Here is a 20,102-nt window from a genome sequence, read left to right as displayed (position 1 = left end):
TCAGTAAGGAAAATCGCTATTGGTTGTCCTAAAAGTCGCTAGAAGTCGCTACATGACGTCATCACCTAATTTGCATAATTGGTCATGCTAATCTAATTGTAACCTATGTTGTTGGAGAGAGAAATAACATCGTGGAAGAGACATAAAGTGAGTAAAAAACGTCCTAAATGCATTTAGAGTTTATTTAGAACTACAAATTAAATTTCTTTTAGCAATTATTGTTTTTTTTAATGTCACAATTCCAACCCTGCTCCTCCTTTTTAGCGACTTTTTTTTAGAAAAAAAGTCGCTAAGGGGTCTGAAAACTCGCTAAATATAGCGACAAAGTCGCTAAGTTGGCAACACTGCTCTAACCCAGTGTGTCCTAATAGGATGTCCAGAAGGAATATAAGTGATGACCCCTGCAGAAGGAGCAGGGTGAATAATGGGAGTTTTCCAGATGACGGACGAGTGTGGGTGCCATGGCGACGGCGCTAATGAGGCTGTGATTTGGGGTGTTGAGCAGGCAGATGGCCGTGAATCACACACACACACACACACACACACACACACACACAGAGAGAGAGAGAGAGAGAGAAATGACACAGAGATGCGTTCTTTAAATATCACCTTGTTTTTATTACACAGACATACACGAGAGCGTTAGCAGCCTGCCTTCAGCTCCACTCCCACTACTTCTTCTGTCCTCTCTGTCTTTTCACAAGCACAGATGCTTTCAGGAGCGCTCAATCACAGCCTGGCGGGCTCTGGGAGACACATTTTTTGGTCACAGGTGATTAACACACAGGCTGTTATGGCTGTTAGGAGGTTATGGAGTCTCACGACTGTCACCTAAAGAGACCACGTTTATTCAGCCGTGAGCACCAGTGTGGCATGACTTCAGATTAAAGGCTGGTTAAAATTGATATTATTATCTTTTTGATGCGTCTTTAACAGAATAACGGCTCGCTGGGGTCAGCCAGCTAAATGTGGCTCTTTGATTTCTCTGCTTAACCCCTAACCTCTCTTTCCTGTGCCTCAACCACCCGTCAGCTGACTCGGACCAGTTAAACCATACCGACGCCCTCCTATGTGAAAATAAATAATCTACGAAAAAGGAAACCACTCCCTTTCAGCAAACAGAGGGTTCTAAAAAAAATGTACAAAGTCTTTGAAAATAGGTCAAGTGTGACTTAAAACTCAATTCTCTATTTATTTACATATAGAACCATATAAAACTGCAAAAGGATAAACAGAAAGGTCAACAGCATTATAGAAATTATATAGAAATCTGCCCCCACAGGGTCTGGTGGATCTTCTTGGAGCGTATGCACGGGGGTGTCAGACTATCGGATTGCTGTCACGTCCAACTCCGTTTCATTTTTCAAGCTCTTTGGTAACCCACACGATCACTAAAAGATAATAAAATATTCTTTTACTCTAATGTTATCATTTCATACTTAACTTCCAAACACGTGACATGACATGATGTAATTGGTTTATTAAAATAATTTTTTTTTTTAATTCACCAAGAAAAAACAAACCTGTGCACAGTGCAAATTCTACAAACTAACTTTTATGAGCCTTTTCAGAGAGTAATTTTGATGTTTTGGTTGAACCTTCGTATCCCCCAACTATTTTTCCACACTTTTCCCCGTCACTAGGTGGCAGCACTGAGCCCTCTGCACTTCCTATGGACCCCTGAACACACCAGCTCTGCAAACTAAAACCACCGCTCAAAGAGCGGGAAAAACAAAAACCCCCATTGGTAACCGTAGGTGAAGTTGTACCGCGGAGCCATCTGCTGTACCACATCCTCGCGCCTGTTCCACGTATTGATTGGCTGTTTGAAGCCGACACTTGCAAGCCACGGTGCTCTCAAACACTTCCCACAGCCAGCAGAGGAAAAGCAGAAACTGAAAACAGGCGAGCCTCCCGCACACTTTTACATTCCACTCTCTCCTAGCTACGTAGCACCACAGCAGCAAAGTTAAGCGAACAGTCAGTGACTTCTCCATTCCTTCAATTCAATTAAGTTTGCCATCTTAACTTTTACTCCTTTGGTGAAACTAAAAGGACTCCTGCGGGATGAAGTTAGAAAGAAAACAAAAAAAACAAATGGCAAACAAAACTAGGAACACCAGGTCTAAAAGAAACACTATTCTTTGAACAAAAAAAGGTGAATCACCAAACGAAGGAAAGCATGAGAATCATGGCAGTCTTAAAAAGTTGGAGCAGGTCCACTTCTCTGCTTCAGACTGCGCTCTGTCCGGTCCGTGATGGAGCTGCATCCAGGTCCCGCATCAGGACCAGACATGTCCACTCCCTCAGAGGGGCGGGGGTGGAGCTCAGGAAGGTGTCTCTAGAGGGCCTTGTGTTGGGCTCCTCTTCCAGCTCCCTGCCTGGTTACAACGAATAAGTTCAGCTCCCCAAAGCTAAGGGGCGGCTCCTGCTCTTTTAACTTCTGCTTTCTTCAGATAAAGTGCCATTGGAGTCTTTGAGCACAGGGACAGCCTGAGCTGCTGGCTGAGACAGACTTTCTGCCATGTCTCCGTACTCGCTCTCAGCCAGTTCCCCGTCCCGCTCGCAGATTACTGTCATCGGGCTGCTGAGGATTCGGCTGCGGGCGTTGTACTTGCTGCTGGCAGCTGAGGGCGGCGTCCGAGAGCGCCCGTACTTAAATCCGCCCATTGAAAAGGGCGACGAAGTCGGCGAGGACAGGGTAAAGACATCATAACGGCCCCGCTCGTCAGCTGCCCTCTTACCCCGGCCCGGGGAACCGGCCGGGCTGTGCAGGGCCATCGGTGAGGAGGGAGAAGCAGTGGGGGAGTCCAGCGCCGATTCGGAGCGCGTTCGCTGGGAGCGTGGGTCAGTGGAACGAAGCATTTCGGCAGCAGACATCCTGAAACTGGTCTCAGAGCGGCTTCCCTTTTTCAGGAGAAGTGCCTTGAAGGTGTCGCTGCTGGTGGAGGACTTGCGGAGATTGCGCTGGATGGATCCCGACTGACGGGGCAACGACGACGTCATCCCTGGAGACAGGCTCGTCGGGGTGGTGGGTGGAGATTGCGAGTGGCTCCCAGGCCGGGTCTTGTCTTCCTCGGACTCCTTGCGACCCAGGACCTTGCGCTTTGACCTGTGGAAGAAAAGATGATTTTAAAATAGTCTTGAGGAATTCTGCTGAGTGAGCGAGCGGAAGCACGGCTTATCAAATTATTTTAGGGCAAATAAATGCTGACTCGACAGAGCAAAATACAGGACTAAGTTACTGGGGCAGTGTTGTCAGGGAGCAATGAGCTCAGATTTAACTATTCATCCACGGGATTTCACACATGTAAGCCCACTCTTGTTGATGTTTGTGCTGCAGTTTAAAAAAAAAAGATTACATTTAAAACTCTGCTGCCCACGTTCCACAAATCTTTGTCCCAAATTTGCCATATGTCAGCACTGCCCCCAGCAGACAAACATGGCGGCGTATCTCGGAAACAAACCAGGGCTAAGGAGCAGAAGAAGAAGAGTTACACATTTCTGGTTAAAAGAAATTCGGTGAGGTTTTACAGCAGAAGCTGCAGAAGCTGCAACGCTGCATGAAAGCTCAGACGCGGCACAATAAAATTAATCAAAAACAAACTGAGGAAAGCGCCCAGAGCTGTTTTAATCACATGAGGACGAGGCGGCCTCCTCTCAGCAGGGGGCGGTTGGTGGTGGTTGTGGTCGGTATCAGCGTAGTCTGCTGCACCACTCATCCTTGAGTGTTGATAACTCCTGCACCAAAGCATGGCAATAAAAGCTGCAACTGGCAGAATTAGGAGGCGTTAGGGCTTGAGGCGAAAACAGCCTTATTAATCTGTGTCTGTGATACCGGGGGTGGCGGGTTGCACCGAGGGATTACTGCTGCTAATCCCAAGGCAGCATCAGCGTGGCGGTGGTGAAAACAAGGCTCGCTAATTAAAGGAAAGGGGCTACTTGCCACTACGCACCTCTCTAGAAACACTGCACCCATTCCCTCTCTGCACAGTGGAAGAAGAGAGGAGAAACATGATTAACGGAATTACAACTACACATTCTGTGATAAGGGAGACAAAATGTTTTAATCCTCAGATTAGATCGTTGGAGGGAGATCTTCCCTAAAGGGCAAATAACCTGTGGGGATGTACAGCGCTGTGTGAAGGTCAAAAAAATGCGAGGGAGGACTGAAGGGATGGAAATGGTTTGTGTGAGAATCTAACGCTGCAAAATATGTCTGTGCCCTAAATTCAACCTCCATCTAGCGTCATCCACTGTGAGCTCCCTTTCCACATTAGCCCATCAGCATTACATAAGAGCTTTCTCACGCACAATCCCACGTGCGTGCACTCAAACACACCTGAATTCAAAGGCTCCGTTGTGAACTTGCAGTGGCAAACATCCAAACAGAGAGCACAGGTGCCAATCCCAGTTATAGAGGTAAACAAGCAGGCAATATAAGCATGGCAGCACTGGATCGATTTCTTTCTGCTGGCTGGATTACATTCAGTTTGGAGGATTTCTCTCACAACGAACTTGTGTTTTCGGCCGCTGCTGTGAAGGAATTTCAACTCGAGGCTTTTATTACTCTCTGATTTCACAGACAGCGAGAGCGAAAGGATGGAGGAATGTGAAGGTGAAAGAAAATAAAAACAAAAAGAACTGGGCAGGTGGTATTACAGGGGTGTTACAGTTAATACCTGGTGCTTCCACCCTTGAACAGTTCTTGATTGAATTTACAGTTTAGGGCACTTTTTGCAGATTGAATTTGTGCGAGTTCATTCTTTTTATTGAGGGATCTTCTTTAGTTTTAACAGCACCGCTGGGAAACGGTCATCACTTCCCAAATCTGGAAAATTATTCTATATCTCCCACGCTGTGAGGGTGCGATAGATGGAGGAGGAGGAGAGTGGTAAACAAATGCTGCCTTGACTGCAAAAGCACACACGCTTACACAATATTCACGTTTAATTAGGCAGCGCAATAAATGATACATGCACACGTGACGTGGGGACCATAAATACAGCAAAATGAAATCCTGGGACGCTTAAGAGAACTCCCCAATGCTGCTGCTGCTGTTGCACGTGACCGCGAAACCCAAACTGGCGGGCTGCATGAGAAATTTATGTCTGTGCCGCCTTCAGTCACAAGAGCACGTATGCAGTATATGTCAGAGACGGCGGAGCGGCGTGTAGACGGAGAAACGGAGAATGAGAAATGTCTCCAGTGGCCTCTAACCCAGATTAGGACCAGGGGGTGTCGAGTAGTAAATTATGGATGAAGCAACAGCCTTTTTTTTTCCTTCTTTATTTTTTTTTGCTAAAAATGAGCAATTCTAATCTAACTACACTCACAAACACTTAGTATACAAATTAACCGTTGCCTTCATGCTTCACAGCCCTTCACCGGCCAGAGATCGGCTTTCTGACAGATGTGTACTCTTCTGTATGGGATAATGCTGGATAAAGTTATGACTGAGAGGTGGAGGGCAGAGAGTGGGGGATGACTGAAAAACACATATCAAGGGTGACACTGTGGTTTATGAGGATGTTGGAAAAGCAGGAATGACAGAGAGGGCAGGTGGAGAGCAAAAAAAAGTAGGAATAATAGGAAGCAGGACTAGATCGGGGAAATACATTATCCAGAGCCGAGGTGGGAGAGGAGAAAATAAGTTGATGTGGTGCTCTAAAAATGAGCAGGGCAACAAGGACATCAGACGAGTGCATTGTCGTACCTGTGAATGGCGGCGAAGAGGTCCTCTGTGGTTCGGGGTCGCGTGGGAGTCGGGGTTACCATGCTCTTCTCGGACGCCCCGTTTGCTGACGGGGCTGGAGACGACTCGGCCGTACTGGATTCAAAGACGTCACCTGAGGTCAGGGGGGATATACAATTTACATCCAACACAGTCAGGAGAGAGCAGACTTTTAGGGAGCACACACTCCTACATCCATCCTGTCGCATTAACCTGGCCGCCTATGAAATCTGAAGTCGTACGGAGGAGATGTCCAACTGTCTCCTTACATTCTCTTCCCTCTCTAGATTTTCCTCTTCTTTCATTTCCTGTAGTTTAGCTTTTTTCCCCCCTCCTCCTCCTCTTCCTCTTAACCTCCGCGCTCACGTCTGAGCTTCGACTGCCTGAGCCGCTGCAGGCAGTCTCACTTTACGCTCTCCCCATCCTCCCCTTCATCCCCTTACCAGATCCGTTCCCCTCCCCTCCGATACGACCGGGCCCCTCCCCCCTGTCCCTCCAACCACATAAAGCATCTCCTTTGGGATACTTACCCCCCTTCCCTTAACTCAGAGAGGGAGTGGGACAGAAGGACAGCTGAGTAGGAAAAACACGGGCTGAGCGATTAACACAAAAAAAGAGAGAGAGATCAAGAGAAAAGGCAGAGGGGCAAAAATGAATATTTGGACAGAAGAGAAGGATGGATGGTGGAGAGGAGTCGAGTAGACAGCGGAGGCTGAGGTGTGTGTACGTGTGCAGCAATGCGGGGGGGGAGACAAAAAAAGAAGGGGGACAGCAGCCAAAAGAGATCTCCGCATACAAAATATAGAAGGAGGAGTAGAATAAAGAGTAAGCGGGATGATTGCACGAGGCTGCAGAGCTGCTGTCCCAGTGATAAGCCGTCGCTCCCGCTTCGTTTTCACACTTTTCAAACCTTTAAAAGCTTCTGCCTTCAAGTTTAGCTCGCTTGCTCAGGGGCAAAATAAATTTTACAGCAGCTCAAAGGAACCCATTGCACAACCCTCAGTCTGCTGGATCACTTCTAACCTCTTAGGATTTTGGCAAATAAGTACATTAAGGCTTTCTGCTTCCGTTTTTGCATTTCTGCGTTTGTTTTGTGGAAACATATTCAGTAAACTACGAGTCAGACTCACCTGCCTCGTCGTCCTTGGAGCTGATGGACCCTGTGGTGCTGCTCGTCCCATCACAGTCCTCTTCCTCTTCTTCATCAGCCTCTCCGTTGGTATAAAGCCCAGAGGCATTACTCGTCTCCTTGCTAACAGATGTAGTGATACAAGACTCGTATCGGGTTTCAGTGAATGCTCCTTTGCGCTCTGCTAAATGCTCTAAAGTGTCTTCTCTCTCCTCCTGATGCTCACCGTTCCCCTCTTTCACCTCTTCTTTTGTTTGTCTTCGCGGAGAATCTACTTGGTCTTCTGTTTGGGGGATGTTAGTCTCTTCCTGCTGAGATGGAAACAGTTTATTTATTGTTTGGGGGCTTACTGGTGGGACAAGGGAAAATTTGGGCTTCTTGGAGACTGCTGGGGGTGGGGCCTTCTGCTTGATGGGAGAGCTTTCGTGGCTCTGTGCGGGACTGGGCAACGCTAGTGCCTTCTCTTTTTCATTCCCATTCACAAGTGTGTAACTCTCATCATCAGCTTTTCCATTTACGATGGCAATGTCCGGTGAGTCCTCTGTGATGCTGTCATCCAGTGACAACTCTTCCAGGAGCTTTGACACAGGCGATGGTGAGGAATAATGGGAATCCGCTTCCAGAGAGCTGTTCAACAGGGGTAAGACAGTGGGATGCTCCTGAGAGTAACAGCTATCCAGGCTCAGAGGCTTTAGCCCCTGAAGGAGGTCCATCCCTGTTTTCTCAGCTTTGTTGTCATCTGTGATCTCCTTCTCTGGTTGCTTGACTGAACGAAGCTGAACGCTCTGAAGTGCAAATGGTGTGATGAGGGGCTTAGGTGAGTTTGTGGGACTGTTAGAAGGAGCTGCTTTAGGAGCATCATTTAGTGCCTTCTTAAAAGATGGGGAGGAGGAAGCTGTAACAGTAGCCGGCAGAGGAGGAGGAGGTGGGGGTGGTGGAGGAGGAGGGGGACTGAAGCTCCCATTGGGAGATGAACTCGGGTGAATCAGCATCTCGGGGGATGGAGGTGGAGGGAATTCCGGGGAGGTGGAGCAAGTAGAGTTCAGGCTTAGAGAACCTCCCTGAGGAGTAGTTGGCAATTGGGGAGCTGGTGGAGGAGTCAGGGAAGCTGTGCTAGAGCTTGGCGGTAGAGGGGGAGGGAAGGGTGGAGGTGGGCTGAGAGGGGTTTTGGGAGTTGAGGAGGAGGAGAAGAGGAGAGGTGGTGGTGGTGGAGGAGGAGGACCGTTGCTCTTAAGTGAGTCTGAAGTGTTGGAGGAAAGGGAGGTAGAAGAGGAGGACATGGAAACTGATGAGAGGAGAGAGGACTTCCTCTCGGGGACTTTGGGTTTTGGCCGGCCGCCCGAGGGAGACATGGACCTGGCGAAGGCAGGCACTGGGGTTCCAGCTGTGGGAGTGTTGGACTGGCTGGAGTAGCCACTAGATGGCGAGGTGAGTCTATGCACCCGGTCTGGGGAGGAGGTGGAAGCTTTGGGCTTCGCCGACACCTCTCGCTCCTGACCTGGAGCTCCAGGGATCTGACTTTTGTGAATCCCTCCTCCATTCTGTAAGACTCCTGGGTGAACGCCGGCTGACATGTTATCTGCGGCATGGGCTGGGGGTGTCTGCTCCCCCTGGTCCGAGTTGTTACGAGGGTAGTCCATGTAGTAGCCCCAAGAGTCGGCGTAGTCAGAGCGCAGGCTGCTGGTGTCACTGTGGGCAGGTGTCACATGGCATAGAGAGTACACACTAGACACGCCGCCGCAGTTTGCGTTAGCTGCTAGTGATGCTGCGGAGCTGCCTGCACTGATGCTGCTGTGACTGCGCGGCCTGAGGACCCAAGGGTCATCATAATCGCTGCTTGGGCTGTGAGAGGTTGATGAAGGCGACGCACCCTTTCCCTTCCCTCCTCTCAACCCCATCTGCAGGCTCTGCTGCAAGCTTGCAATTAGAGTTTCATTAAGTGTTGTACCCCTTTCCCCGTTAGCACCGTTGATGGCGCTAACGCCTCCGGGGGGCATTTTTGCAGCTGGCTTGCGTCTGAGAGAATCCGTGCGAGCTGGTGGCAGGGGAGGCTTCTTGGATTTGCGTAGGGAGATGTTGCGTGATAGCGAGCGGTCACTGTACAGGCTTCCAGAGTCCTCCTGATTGGCCATCTCGCGGCACTCGTACATGCTGTGTCTGGTGGCCCGGCCAGCTGCCACCCCGTGCCCGCTACCGTGACTGCGCGAGCGCAGGCCTGAGTCCAGGTGCATAGAGGTGTAGTATCCATCATTGTCCTGGGAGTAAAGAGAGCTAGAATCAGTAGTGGTCCTAGAGGACTGATCCAGGCTGCCATAGAGCTGGTTGATTGGAGTGGAGCAACTGGAGGTCAGAGTGCGGTGTGGAGCCACCACATTTTCTGGTGTGTCGTAGATCCAGTTCTCCTCCGGCAGACAAGATGGTGGAGTGGGGGCCAAGGTGCTGTGGCTGTGGGCGCTACTGTCAGAGTGACCTGACTCACTGGCAGGTGCTCTGACTTTCAGGCCACTATCCTGTGCTGTGTGAGTAGGAGTAGACGTGGCCAAGGCAGAGCAGGTGGAGCTGTGGGTGAAGGCTGCTGGACTAGAGATCAGCGGGTCACCATTAGTTGGGGAAGCCAGACTGAGCGCTCGAGCTGCGGGGTAAGCTGAGACCGGGGACTGGGTGAGCTGGCTCGAGGTGTTAAGGGTAATAACCTCAGCAGAACTGGACATGGTGGCATTGGGGATGAATGAGGTGGAATAAGCAGCATGAGGGGAAACCACACATGCCGGACCCCCGCCCCACTCACTGGACTGTGTCCCCTTCACCTCCTGGGACTTGGGCCTGGGCAAAGTTCCTGTCCTCGGGGCGTTTCTCATGTGTACCACAGTATCGTCGACCTGAAGCTTTCCAATTTGCCTCTGCAGATGTTCCTCTGACTTGATGGGCGTGCTGCTATAGATGGGATCAGCACTGAGGGACACTCTTGCGCCCTGTCGGGGCAGACTGTGAAAACGCGATGGGTCTCCATTAAAATGCTGCGGCAGCATCAGTATTCCAGAGCTGTCGCTGCTGGAGATGGATATACTTCCTGTTGAAGAGGAAGCGGATATGCCAGCCATCTGAGCAGCGATTCCCTGTCCTCTCTGCGCTCGAATTCTTCTCATGGACGGGGGCACGATCTTTACTTCTTCTGTCTGACAGCTCGAGTCTCTGGTCACCGAACGTCGGAGAGTTGAGTTGACACTCCCAGTACGGCCAAGTGTGGAGTACTGTCCAGGGAGGAACATAGAATGTGGCCGGAGATCTCCGCCGTGTCCTTTTGCTGTTGTCAAAAAAGAAAAAGAAAAAGAAAAAAGAAACATATCAACATGTGATTCCTCTTCCTGCTACCCCACCTTCACCCCCCCCTTGCTATAACTTCTTCAGCCACAAACCTTTCTGCTCTTCTGGCTGGAATGTCAGATAAACTGTGGTCACATGGAAGCTAATTAATTTGATTTGGCGTAACCTGATTTACGTTAATAACTTCTGGTCTTCTTCATTATGGAGAAAAGGATATGAGGCGAGACAGAGAGAAGGAATAGAGGCTCTGCTACTACGCTTCTCCTACGCTGGCTACATCAGATAGAAAAATGAAGTAGTCTCCTTGGGTGCCAGGACAGGCAGCTGGTTAAGCATTAGGCAGAGAAAACCCCCCCAAAAAAACACAAATAGGAACACAGACATACAAGAAGACACGTGTGCATGCCAAGCCAGCCCTGTCATGCACAAGGACAAACATAAAATGCACATAACAGAAAGATGCACACTGAACATACCAGCTAATAAACAAACAGTTTGAAGATTGAGTCGTAAAACGAGAGAGGATGTCTACTGTGTCTCCCATCTGTGGTGGCTTCTACTGTTGATGCTCGTCTTCCAAAACATACACACTCTTGCGTCCTTTCTTCTCTCTCTCTCTCTCCATTCGCTCTGAACCACACATACACTCTCCTCCTCCTTTGCTAAAAGCTGGACTGACAGCTCGGCTGTTGCTGCTGCGATAGATTAAGCTGCAGGTCTACTTTGCAGGCAGCTCTGGTGCAAGGAGAGGGGAGGGATGGAGCACTGGGACAATTATCCCGGCCCAGTAATCATGACATTCAGAGGGTGTTGTCAGCTGGGCACTAACCACACTATAAAGCTCTTTTCCTATCAGCCTGGGCGATGTTATCGCACAGAGCAATGACATTTCCCTTAAATGGTGCTGTCATCCCGAAGCTCAATGACATGTAAATAAACATTAGCCATGCGGTGCTGTCAGCAGAACACGGTGTCAGATTAGTGAGCTTAGTACTCGCTTAACACTGGGCTCAGCTGAGTAACTCTGAGGGGACCTCAGCATCTTTACATTTCTAATGTAGGATAGGATGATAAGCCTCAGAAAGAGCACGTGAAGGTGGCTTATCGACCTGAGATCAGGGCTTGTTGTCTCATAGATAGTTTATTAATAATCTTATGCTACCAGCATACACTAAGGCACAGATATACACACATCACAGACAAAAGGACTTCAGAAAGTTGATCCAAATGATCAACCAATCAGAAGCAAAGTCTGACGTTACCTTCTACCTTATGACAGAACTGGCAAACTCTAAAAACAGCTGCTGTTATGTTAGAAGTTTTTTAAGCAGTATAACAAAAAGACAAGAAAAACAACAGGACTACAAAAAATTATTTCATAACTTGTTCTTGGCTGCAGATCCTCGGGTGGAGGAGAGTGAATGAGGACAAATGATAATGTAGACATCAGCTGTAGCAGCTGCACGTTCTTGATCCAACACTGTGAGCTCACGTGAGTCAGTCTGACCCTCCTGGGCTCGCCAAGTTTCTAACTGTACACATTTATGTGTGATAAAAGCATAAACCTATAGAGAACAAGGTTGCTGGGAGTAAAGAAAGGAAGAAGAGATGCTCGTCTAGCGTGTTGGGACAGGTCTGTGGACAGCAGAGGGCAACATGTAGCTCCACAGTGATCCATACCTAGCTCCAGGTTGATGTTGTCAGGCAGCCCTGATATAGTCTTTCTGCGTTTGACCTTCTTGGGCCGGCGGGACACGGTGTCAGTGTTAATGAGGGAGCGCCGGATGCTCGCCTGTCGGTCAAACACTGCCCCTGGTAGCCGGGAGGGCGAGAGCAAGGCAGGCGGACAAACAGGCAAACAGCAGTCGGTTAGTCAGAAGGAACAAACTCAACAGACATGCGGAGGGTTTTTGTTTTTTCCAAGTTGGACATGCAACGTCAACAGGGCAGGAAATATTAAGGTCAGTTCAACCAAATTACAAATCAGCATTTTCTTTCCTTGCTTTTATTTTAAGTCTCAAACTGATTTGTGCTTCTAAAAACTTAAGATTTTAGTTTTTATTTATTTTTAAGGATGAATGCATTGCTTTTTTTTTAAAGGATGATATTACTCAAGAGTGTCTTTGAGGATTTCTGTTATATTTATATTAAGGTGCTAAATCACATACTGGAAACCCCTCGTGTGGAACTGGAGACTGTTCTAAACAAATAATAAATGAGAATATAGCAAAATATGACAGGAGACGTCACAAGTGTAAGTACAGACTACAACACCTATTCCCCTTATCAAGTTAATATGATAAGAGAGGCACCTGAATTTTAACTTTATTTATATTCATATTTATTTATTAGAGACATTATGTTATATTTTGTATTAATATTATATCATTGAATTCGTACTTTAATTGGTTAGTTACTGTCTTGTAGCAAATGTGAACAAAATTTCCTCTGGGATTAACAAATTATTTGATTCTGATTCTTCTGATTCAATTCCTGAGAAATGCTAAATATTAAATACCTAAAATCGTTCTTATGTCTGGATATCCAACATATCCAAACTACTAACTGAACTTGAAAAAAAGTTTTTCTGAACTAAAGCTGGATTCAAATAGAAAGGTTTAACACTTTCTAGTTAAGTATGGTTATGCTGGTGGGATAAGAGTGATCCACAAAAACATGTTGTGCAGCAAGCATGTGAATCTTCCTCTTCAACACGAGAAAGTTTAGCCTAATTGAGAAAATGCATTGTGTTATTTGGGTGAACTGAACTTGAGTTAAACTTTTTCACCAACCAGCCAAAGTGTCTTTTACAACCCATGGAGAGAAAATGGTTGTGATGCCAATCAAAAACAAAAGGAAGGGGTCTGACAAAGAAAACCTTGGCTGGCCTTTATGCAAACTTCCATTACGGGGTATAAACATACATTGATGTAAGATGTGTGAGATGAGACGTACATGCTCTTACCACAAAGCTCAACATGCGAAAGGACAGATATGGGATGAAAGGTGCTTTCAAACTCACACGTACTCATGCAAACATGAACTGCTTCTCAATAACCTCCTCGCTCTGAGTCCGGTTTCCCTGAAGGAAGAGTGATATCTCGCTATGAACTGCTGCTCTTTCTGCTATCTCACTAGCTGGTGACAGCCTGCAGGCGTCAGGGAAATAGAAACCGATATAAGGGCGGATAGCCGCGATCATAAATTCCTCTCAAAGTGGCGAAGCCCCTGATCTCTCGGTGTGTGTTTTACTCCTTTTTTCCCACTAATTTGAAGTGACAACACTGATTTGTGTGGCGAGGGACCACGTTAAATGCTAATTAGTGTCAAAAGGCTGTAGATTGCAGATATATTAACTGTGACAATAAAATATAGATGTTGATGCTGAACTGAGAGTTCTGCGAGTCCATCCCACCGCTGGACTCCTTCCAAAAGAATCTCATGAACAAATCTTAAGATAAGTGTACCTATGAGTGGCGGAAAACCTTGAAAGATGTGGCGCGCTAACAGGGGAACTGAGTTGACACAAATTTGCTGTGTACGAGTGTTCATCTGTCAAACAGCCAGTGATCTGACACAAAGACGATGAAAAGCCTTGACCCTGGCATAAGCTGTCAAAGGACTTTCAGGCATAAACACACGCTCACGCATGCATAAAAGAAGGCAAAGGTCAGTCTGCAAGAGGCATGATGAGAGGAGTGAAGGTAACATAGAGGAGGAAGACATGGTTGAGTGCCACGTGCAGGTTTGCCCCCATCTGTGGATGACTGGATACAGTTCTCTCTTATTCTGCAATCACTCATTCACAGAAGGTTGATTAAAGGAAATATGTGACTTTTTTTCTTTTTTGTAAACAGAAACAGTGAAAACTAATTACACTAATAAACTGAAATGCAAATTTCTCATGACATGTCAGCATGCTGACGCTCTCTTTATCATCGGATACCTCAATCAAACTGCTAAAAAAGTCAGAAATTTCCCTTAAGAATAGCAAAAGGCTTGTCAGTGAGATGGTAATGCAAAATAAGAGACACCAGGGACGAATGAGGCCGATTAAACTGTACAAAAATGGAGCTACGGATGGATCGGGACATTGGTTCTCAACCTGGAGATGAAGAATGGTTGCTACTTGCTAGCAGTTGAGAGACGGACTGAATGAAGTCATGAGGTGTGACATACCTGTGACATTGATGGCAACTATGTCTGTGGGTACGGCCTGAGCTGCCCGCCTCATCTTCTCCTCTGGGGTGGGGAGGAGGGCAGCCTTGTTCCATACCACCTGTCTGTCAGGGTCAGACCCCTCCCCTCCTTCGCCCATGCCCTGTGGCGTCTGAGACCTCATGGAGAGCTGAGATTTGTCATCCTCCAGCGATGAAGCGGTGGACTGATTGAGAGAAAGATAGCATGTTAATGACAAGGTAAAGCTGAAGAAAGAAATACTAGAAAGAGAGGAAAGGAAAGAAACAAGGAAAGAGGTAACATGATGTGACACAATGAAAGGCAATACATAAAAATACCATCAGATCGAAGCATAAAAGTTATTAATAAGAATAAATGTCTATATAATGGTATAAAAGGTGAGTGGAAATAAATATCATAGGATTTACTAGTCAGAACCATAAATGACAGATTGTGCCAATATGACCTGAACAAACTTTAATATATTACACTGCTGTGACCTTTAGAAGCTTGCGGCCCCGTAAACATCCTATCCAAATGGAAACGGTCAACCATGCACACACAATCACACAAATAAACACCCGCCACAGAGAACTGACAGAGCAGTCGGAGATGGGAGGATAAAAGCTACAGAGCAACAGCGGGGAGAGACACAGAGAGAGAATCACTCATGCAGTAAACTGTGCTGACACGCTAAGGGCCCTGGATTGTGAATTTACAGCAGAAAGCAACAGACAGCGGTGCTTTACCCCAGCGTCCAGGCTTGAAGTTGAGCAGTTAGTCCAGAGCATAGTAGCAATGTTGTTTAGGTTGATGTGAGTGCCATTTGTTTCCATTCAGAGCAAAGAAAATCCAAATGATTCTAAATTGTAGTAATTATAGGTAGTTACAAAATCCAGATGATTGCCACCAATTACTACTGCATCACTCAAACTTTTCCTATCCCCTGACTGAGAGTGCATTCATACAAACAATGCACGGATGGATGGGTAAATATGGGGGGCAGCAAAAAGGGGAGGTGAAGAGAGGGGATGTATATAAAAACATCTCAGCAATAGTTTGGTTTCAAGCATGGCTTATTACTTTGCATAGCTGCATAGCTGTGGCTCAAGCGGGAGCCTTGTTTCTTCTTTTGAAGCTGCTGTCAGGCAAAGTTAGGCTCAGCGGTCTCAGTACAACAGGAAGTGATGGGGAAGAGAGCAGGAGGGGGACAAACAGCAGAACAGTGGAAGAAGGGGCAAGGAAGGCAGGGCAGAGGGGGATTGGCTTGAGCTGAAGAGATGGGGTGAGTGTGCAGAAAACAGGAGGACAAACAAGAGATGGGAGGCGACAGTTTAGAAAGACAACATGGAAGTCAGGAGTCAAAGCGAGGATGAAACCGAGGGGCTCCAAGGGACAACACAGTGAAAGACCCACTAACCCTTTCGAGTGCCCTTCACATCACACTGTGTGTGTGTTCGAAATAAAAACGAGGAGATGAGAAATATGCAGCTTTCTGACCATTTACGCTTCACTTCACACAAATTGTCTGTCAGATGAAAAGAGCAAGAAATAATAGTTTTTGTCTCGGATTGATTTTCTTGTCAATTTTTTTCTACCCGTCTTTATTTCTGCCTCAAATTTCTGTTTCTCTTCTTTAGTTTCTTTCTTGAAGTGTTTATAGACGACAGAAAAATCACAGGCCCCACAACTGTGGTCAACAAGTGTGCATTTCTTCTACAATGCTCTGCAAATGTTTAGAGGAACCCCTTGCTTAGTTATATTTTTTCTGGGAAAAATATCAAGATGATCCCACACTGTTTCAATAATACTGAGGTCTGGACTCATGACATGACTTTCAGATTTTGTTCATCTGCTGTAAATACTCTTTTTTTTCTGCCACTTCTTCTTCTCCAGTATCCTCAAACCATGGTGAAATATGCTAAGTACTTTATCTTTGTGTTATCTTTCATATTTTTCATAGATTCAACAAAAGACTTGGAAATAATTATGTATTTATGTATTAGCAAAGTTCTCCGTCATTTGAACACATGCTTGGTGTCTTTTTAAATGCTTTAATGATTCACAGGTCAGAGTGACTGGGCTGGAATGAAAACAAGTAAAAAAGAAGCCAATTTCCTGAGAAAACGTTTGAAAGACCTTCAGAAAGCCTGGAGAACTATTGCTCAAGACCACTTCAAAACAATTACAAGAATGTCTGGCGCCTTAGAAAAAAAATAAAGAAATGATGGATGGCTCAAGACTTTTGCCCAGTACTGATCACGCTCACCTTATTTGAGAAATTAGACAGAAAAATGGAAAGACCGAAAGCTACACAATGTGACAAGACTGAAACTTGGATAAAATGTAGCACTTCTTTTTCCAGCCACTAGAGGGGAGCCTAACACCATTTAAATTATTGTGCACGTGTTCTGCACCTGTATGCAAATAGAATGCAGAGCCTGTTGTACCTGCTACATTTGAAAGCATACATTAAATTAGGTGGGTATACATGCATACTGTGTTTATGTATACCTTCTTATCATTTTCATCATCCCCGTCATCCTGCAGGCTGCTGGTGGACTGAATGGGGTCAGAGAAGGTGGGACCCTGAGAGTAGTACTGGGAGCTCCGGAAACCATCTTTCCTCAACTTGTCACATTCTGAAGAACAAAGAAGAGACAGAGAAACAGGTCTTAAACTTATTTGCTTTGGTGGCCTTTGATGAGAACTTTCTGATCCCGCTGAAAGGTGCAATTTTCAAATAATAAAAGCGACATTTTATTTCGCACTATTTAAATACACTCAATACAAAGATTTGCTTCACTCATTTCCATGAATATACTACCAAATAATCCAAACAGATGCTATTAAATATTCAAACTTTCATCCCATAACACAACGATAAGAAGAATGTGTGAAATATTTATGGGACATAAACATAGTGTTGTATTATCAAATGTGTAGAATATACCATTTGCTGTCTGTGTGTGTGTGTTTTCGCTAAGTTCCCTGCTGGACTCTGCCAAGCGTGCCTCACACCTCTTCTCGTCACCACCTGCCGTGATGAGGTTGTGATGTATGTACGTCAAAGTGAGATAAGACGGCAAGTGTGTGCGTGTGTGTTTGTGTGTGTGTAACCAGAGGAGGGGGGTATCAGCTTCAGTCTGTCACACACAGATGGCAGAAGCGTCCCTCTCTCTCGCTCTCTCATCCTCCCCCTTTTCCTCTCAGGGGGGAATCTAGCACATCATCTCCCTCTTCCTCTCCCTCTGCAAATATCTACTAATGCATCCTTTGTTTGGTCTTTAGGAGGCAATTAAATTCACATACTTCTTAAACATCCTCAGAAAAAAGCCTCAAGAGTTGTTCATGCTTTTACTGATGAAGGATGAAATGATCAAACACACTATGAGGTTGCAACCTTATTTAAAATAAACACAAAATCCAACTTCTACGCTTCTCCCTAAAATTAACGGCACTTTAAAATAAGCGCGTTTCTTTTTTGACATCTCATCTTTCTCTGTGAAGTAATCCTGATCGATTCAAATGTAAAAACCCTTCTATAAATGACTGATTTTTTTAATCTTCCATCTTGGATATTTATTCAGTGTGTTTCGCAGGATCAAACTCCCTTTTGGTGAATTAAACATGCATGCGTGCTCACATCACTGTTAGCCCGCCACCTAAAACATGCTGCTCCTGATCCCTTTTACATCCTGTTTATTTCCACTGCTAATTACAGCCCATCTCCACACAGAGGCACACTGATGCATGTATAATGCTGTCAGTAAATGGATCCTGATGGGGCTCGCATGCGTGGATACTGTAACAACAAGTTGATGCGGTGAAACGGTGGAAGATGGGACTCAGAAAGCAATGATAATGAGGACGATGACGGGAAGTGGAACTGCTCAGATGATTGGTGTTGCATGATTGGGGACGGTAAATGAAATAAATAAGCTCTGATGAGCTAAGTGTGGCTTGTTGCTAGGCAGAACTGATAGGGGTGGGGGCGGGATAAGTAAGTGATATGAAAAGAAAAGCAGAAACTAGATGCGTCTCTCAGATACTTTTAACAGTGAGGGAAATCTTCTATTAAAAATGTGTTTTTCATTAGGTCTTAGTGACCCTGACCTTTGACCTACGGACTTTAATTTGTGCCAGGTAAAGGTGTTATATTGTTTTCATGTGAATGGGCTAGATGCAGGTACAGATGTACAAAGAAAAAACCTAAAGACTGCATTCGTCCCACTGGTTTCACCACTAATGTGTCCCAATCTGAAGCTGATATAAATTGAAATAGAGGATAAAAAACACAAAGGTGCAACTGTCAGGGCTACATGTAAAGCTGTGACAGCTGCAGGGAACTGATGACGTTGATTCTGGAGTAGGTACTGATGATGGTGCATGACTATGATATGACTGACTTTTTTGGATGCAGGGGGAAAGTATTTAAACATTATTTTTCTTTCATTTCATCGTAAACACTGGCAAACAAAATGGATCCTGCAGTTATCACTCAATACCGTGTTATGTAACTTTAAAAATTTATTTCAGCCTGCTGGCACATTTTCAATAATCCACTAAACACACGCTGAAGCCCATGTGAGAGTTTTAGAAGGACAAAGAGGGGATGCACGTTTCTATCCGACTGGATATCGATTATTAGGCTTTGCAAAGAATAAATCAGCCTCATGGCACTGTGTAGTATATATGATTACAATACCCAGGGACTGATCCTCGTTTCACCTCCACATAAAACTTTTAAACTGTTAGTGTTGTGAGCGTAACGTTTACTTTTGTTATTTATTTGCTATTGACTTTTACACTAGATCCCCTTCCTTACGAAATAATAATATATAATTCCTTATGAAACCCCAACAACTTTTATAAAGTGAATGCCATATACACTACACCAGGAGTGTCAAATATAAGGTCAGGGGGCCTGAATCGGCCTGGCAAAGACTCCATCTGGCCCACTGGATGGCTTTGGAAAATAATGTAAATAAATGTTGGACTTTTAGCTGTTTTACAGCTTGTCCTCATGATGAAGACGTCCCCCATGGACTGAAAGTTCCTATCGGCAAGTTTTTGTCACTATGGACTTTAGAAATGTTTCTGAATATGGGTTTACAGTAAAATATAAATAAATAGTTTCAGGTTAGAAACATGGCTGCACTAACATACGTTTCCTCTGTTGGCTGAGATGTACAGCGCGAAGATCAGCCCGTAAAGACTTATCAATATATATTTGCATTCCCCTAATTAGACGTCTATAATCTATATCACAGACTGATTGATTATTGCCCTGTGAGATAATGGCACAAGCCTCATTAAATAAAAAAGATCACATATAAAGTACAGTACTAAAAGAAAAAAGAAAAACAAAGTCAAAGCTCACTGAAAGTCGGGTAAGCTCCGCTCTCCAACAAGGATAAAATCTAAAACAGTAAACGTTCTCTGCTTGTAAAGCGCACTGAGGCTTAAACACACACCACAGGTGCTCGCTCACTGGACACCTGTTGTCTTGTCGTTAGGACCCCCGGGGATACGTGGTGTTGTCAGGTTGATAGGTTGGTGACAGGATGAGAGGGAGGGGGGCTGAATTAATCCCGACTACCAGGTGGTGTTTTAAGAACAGCAACAGTTCAGGGGTTTGAAAATTGGAAAAGACAGAAGACAAAACAGGGTGTGTGCATTAGAACCGGTGATTAACCCACTAACAGTAAGCATCAGCTTTCAAACACTTTCCAG

General features: G+C 45.7%; 1 protein-coding gene across 11 annotated transcripts in view; it reads right to left on the bottom strand.

Moving 5' to 3' along the window:
• Nucleotides 1–594: 594 nt before the first annotated feature.
• Nucleotides 595–20,102, bottom strand: part of nhsl1b (NHS-like 1b) — a 99,754-nt gene continuing 80,246 nt past the window's right edge. For 6 of the 11 annotated variants that reach the window (XM_084953759.1, XM_084953765.1, XM_084953762.1 and 3 more), the window contains exons 3-9: nucleotides 16,881–17,008; nucleotides 14,367–14,571; nucleotides 11,868–11,999; nucleotides 6,865–10,167; nucleotides 5,717–5,849; nucleotides 3,957–3,986; nucleotides 595–3,112 (exon numbers count right to left, since the gene is read on the bottom strand). In XM_084953759.1, coding sequence (XP_084809885.1) covers nucleotides 2,437–3,112; nucleotides 3,957–3,986; nucleotides 5,717–5,849; nucleotides 6,865–10,167; nucleotides 11,868–11,999; nucleotides 14,367–14,571; nucleotides 16,881–17,008 — 4,607 coding nt within the window. In that variant the 3' untranslated portion in view covers nucleotides 595–2,436. Of the gene's footprint in view, nucleotides 3,113–3,956; nucleotides 3,987–5,716; nucleotides 5,850–6,864; nucleotides 10,168–10,663; nucleotides 11,847–11,867; nucleotides 12,000–14,366; nucleotides 14,572–16,880; nucleotides 17,009–20,102 lie in introns of those variants that run through there. The other 5 variants (XM_084953761.1, XM_084953769.1, XM_084953763.1 and 2 more) reach the window with 4 other exon arrangements.

Source organism: Perissodus microlepis, chromosome 15 (assembly GCF_051167445.1).
Source record: "Perissodus microlepis isolate ML-2025 ecotype Zambia chromosome 15, ASM5116744v1, whole genome shotgun sequence".
Lineage (NCBI taxonomy): Eukaryota > Metazoa > Chordata > Actinopteri > Cichliformes > Cichlidae > Perissodus > Perissodus microlepis.
Note: the sequence above shows the minus strand (reverse complement) of the source record. Positions and strands in the feature narration are given on the sequence as shown.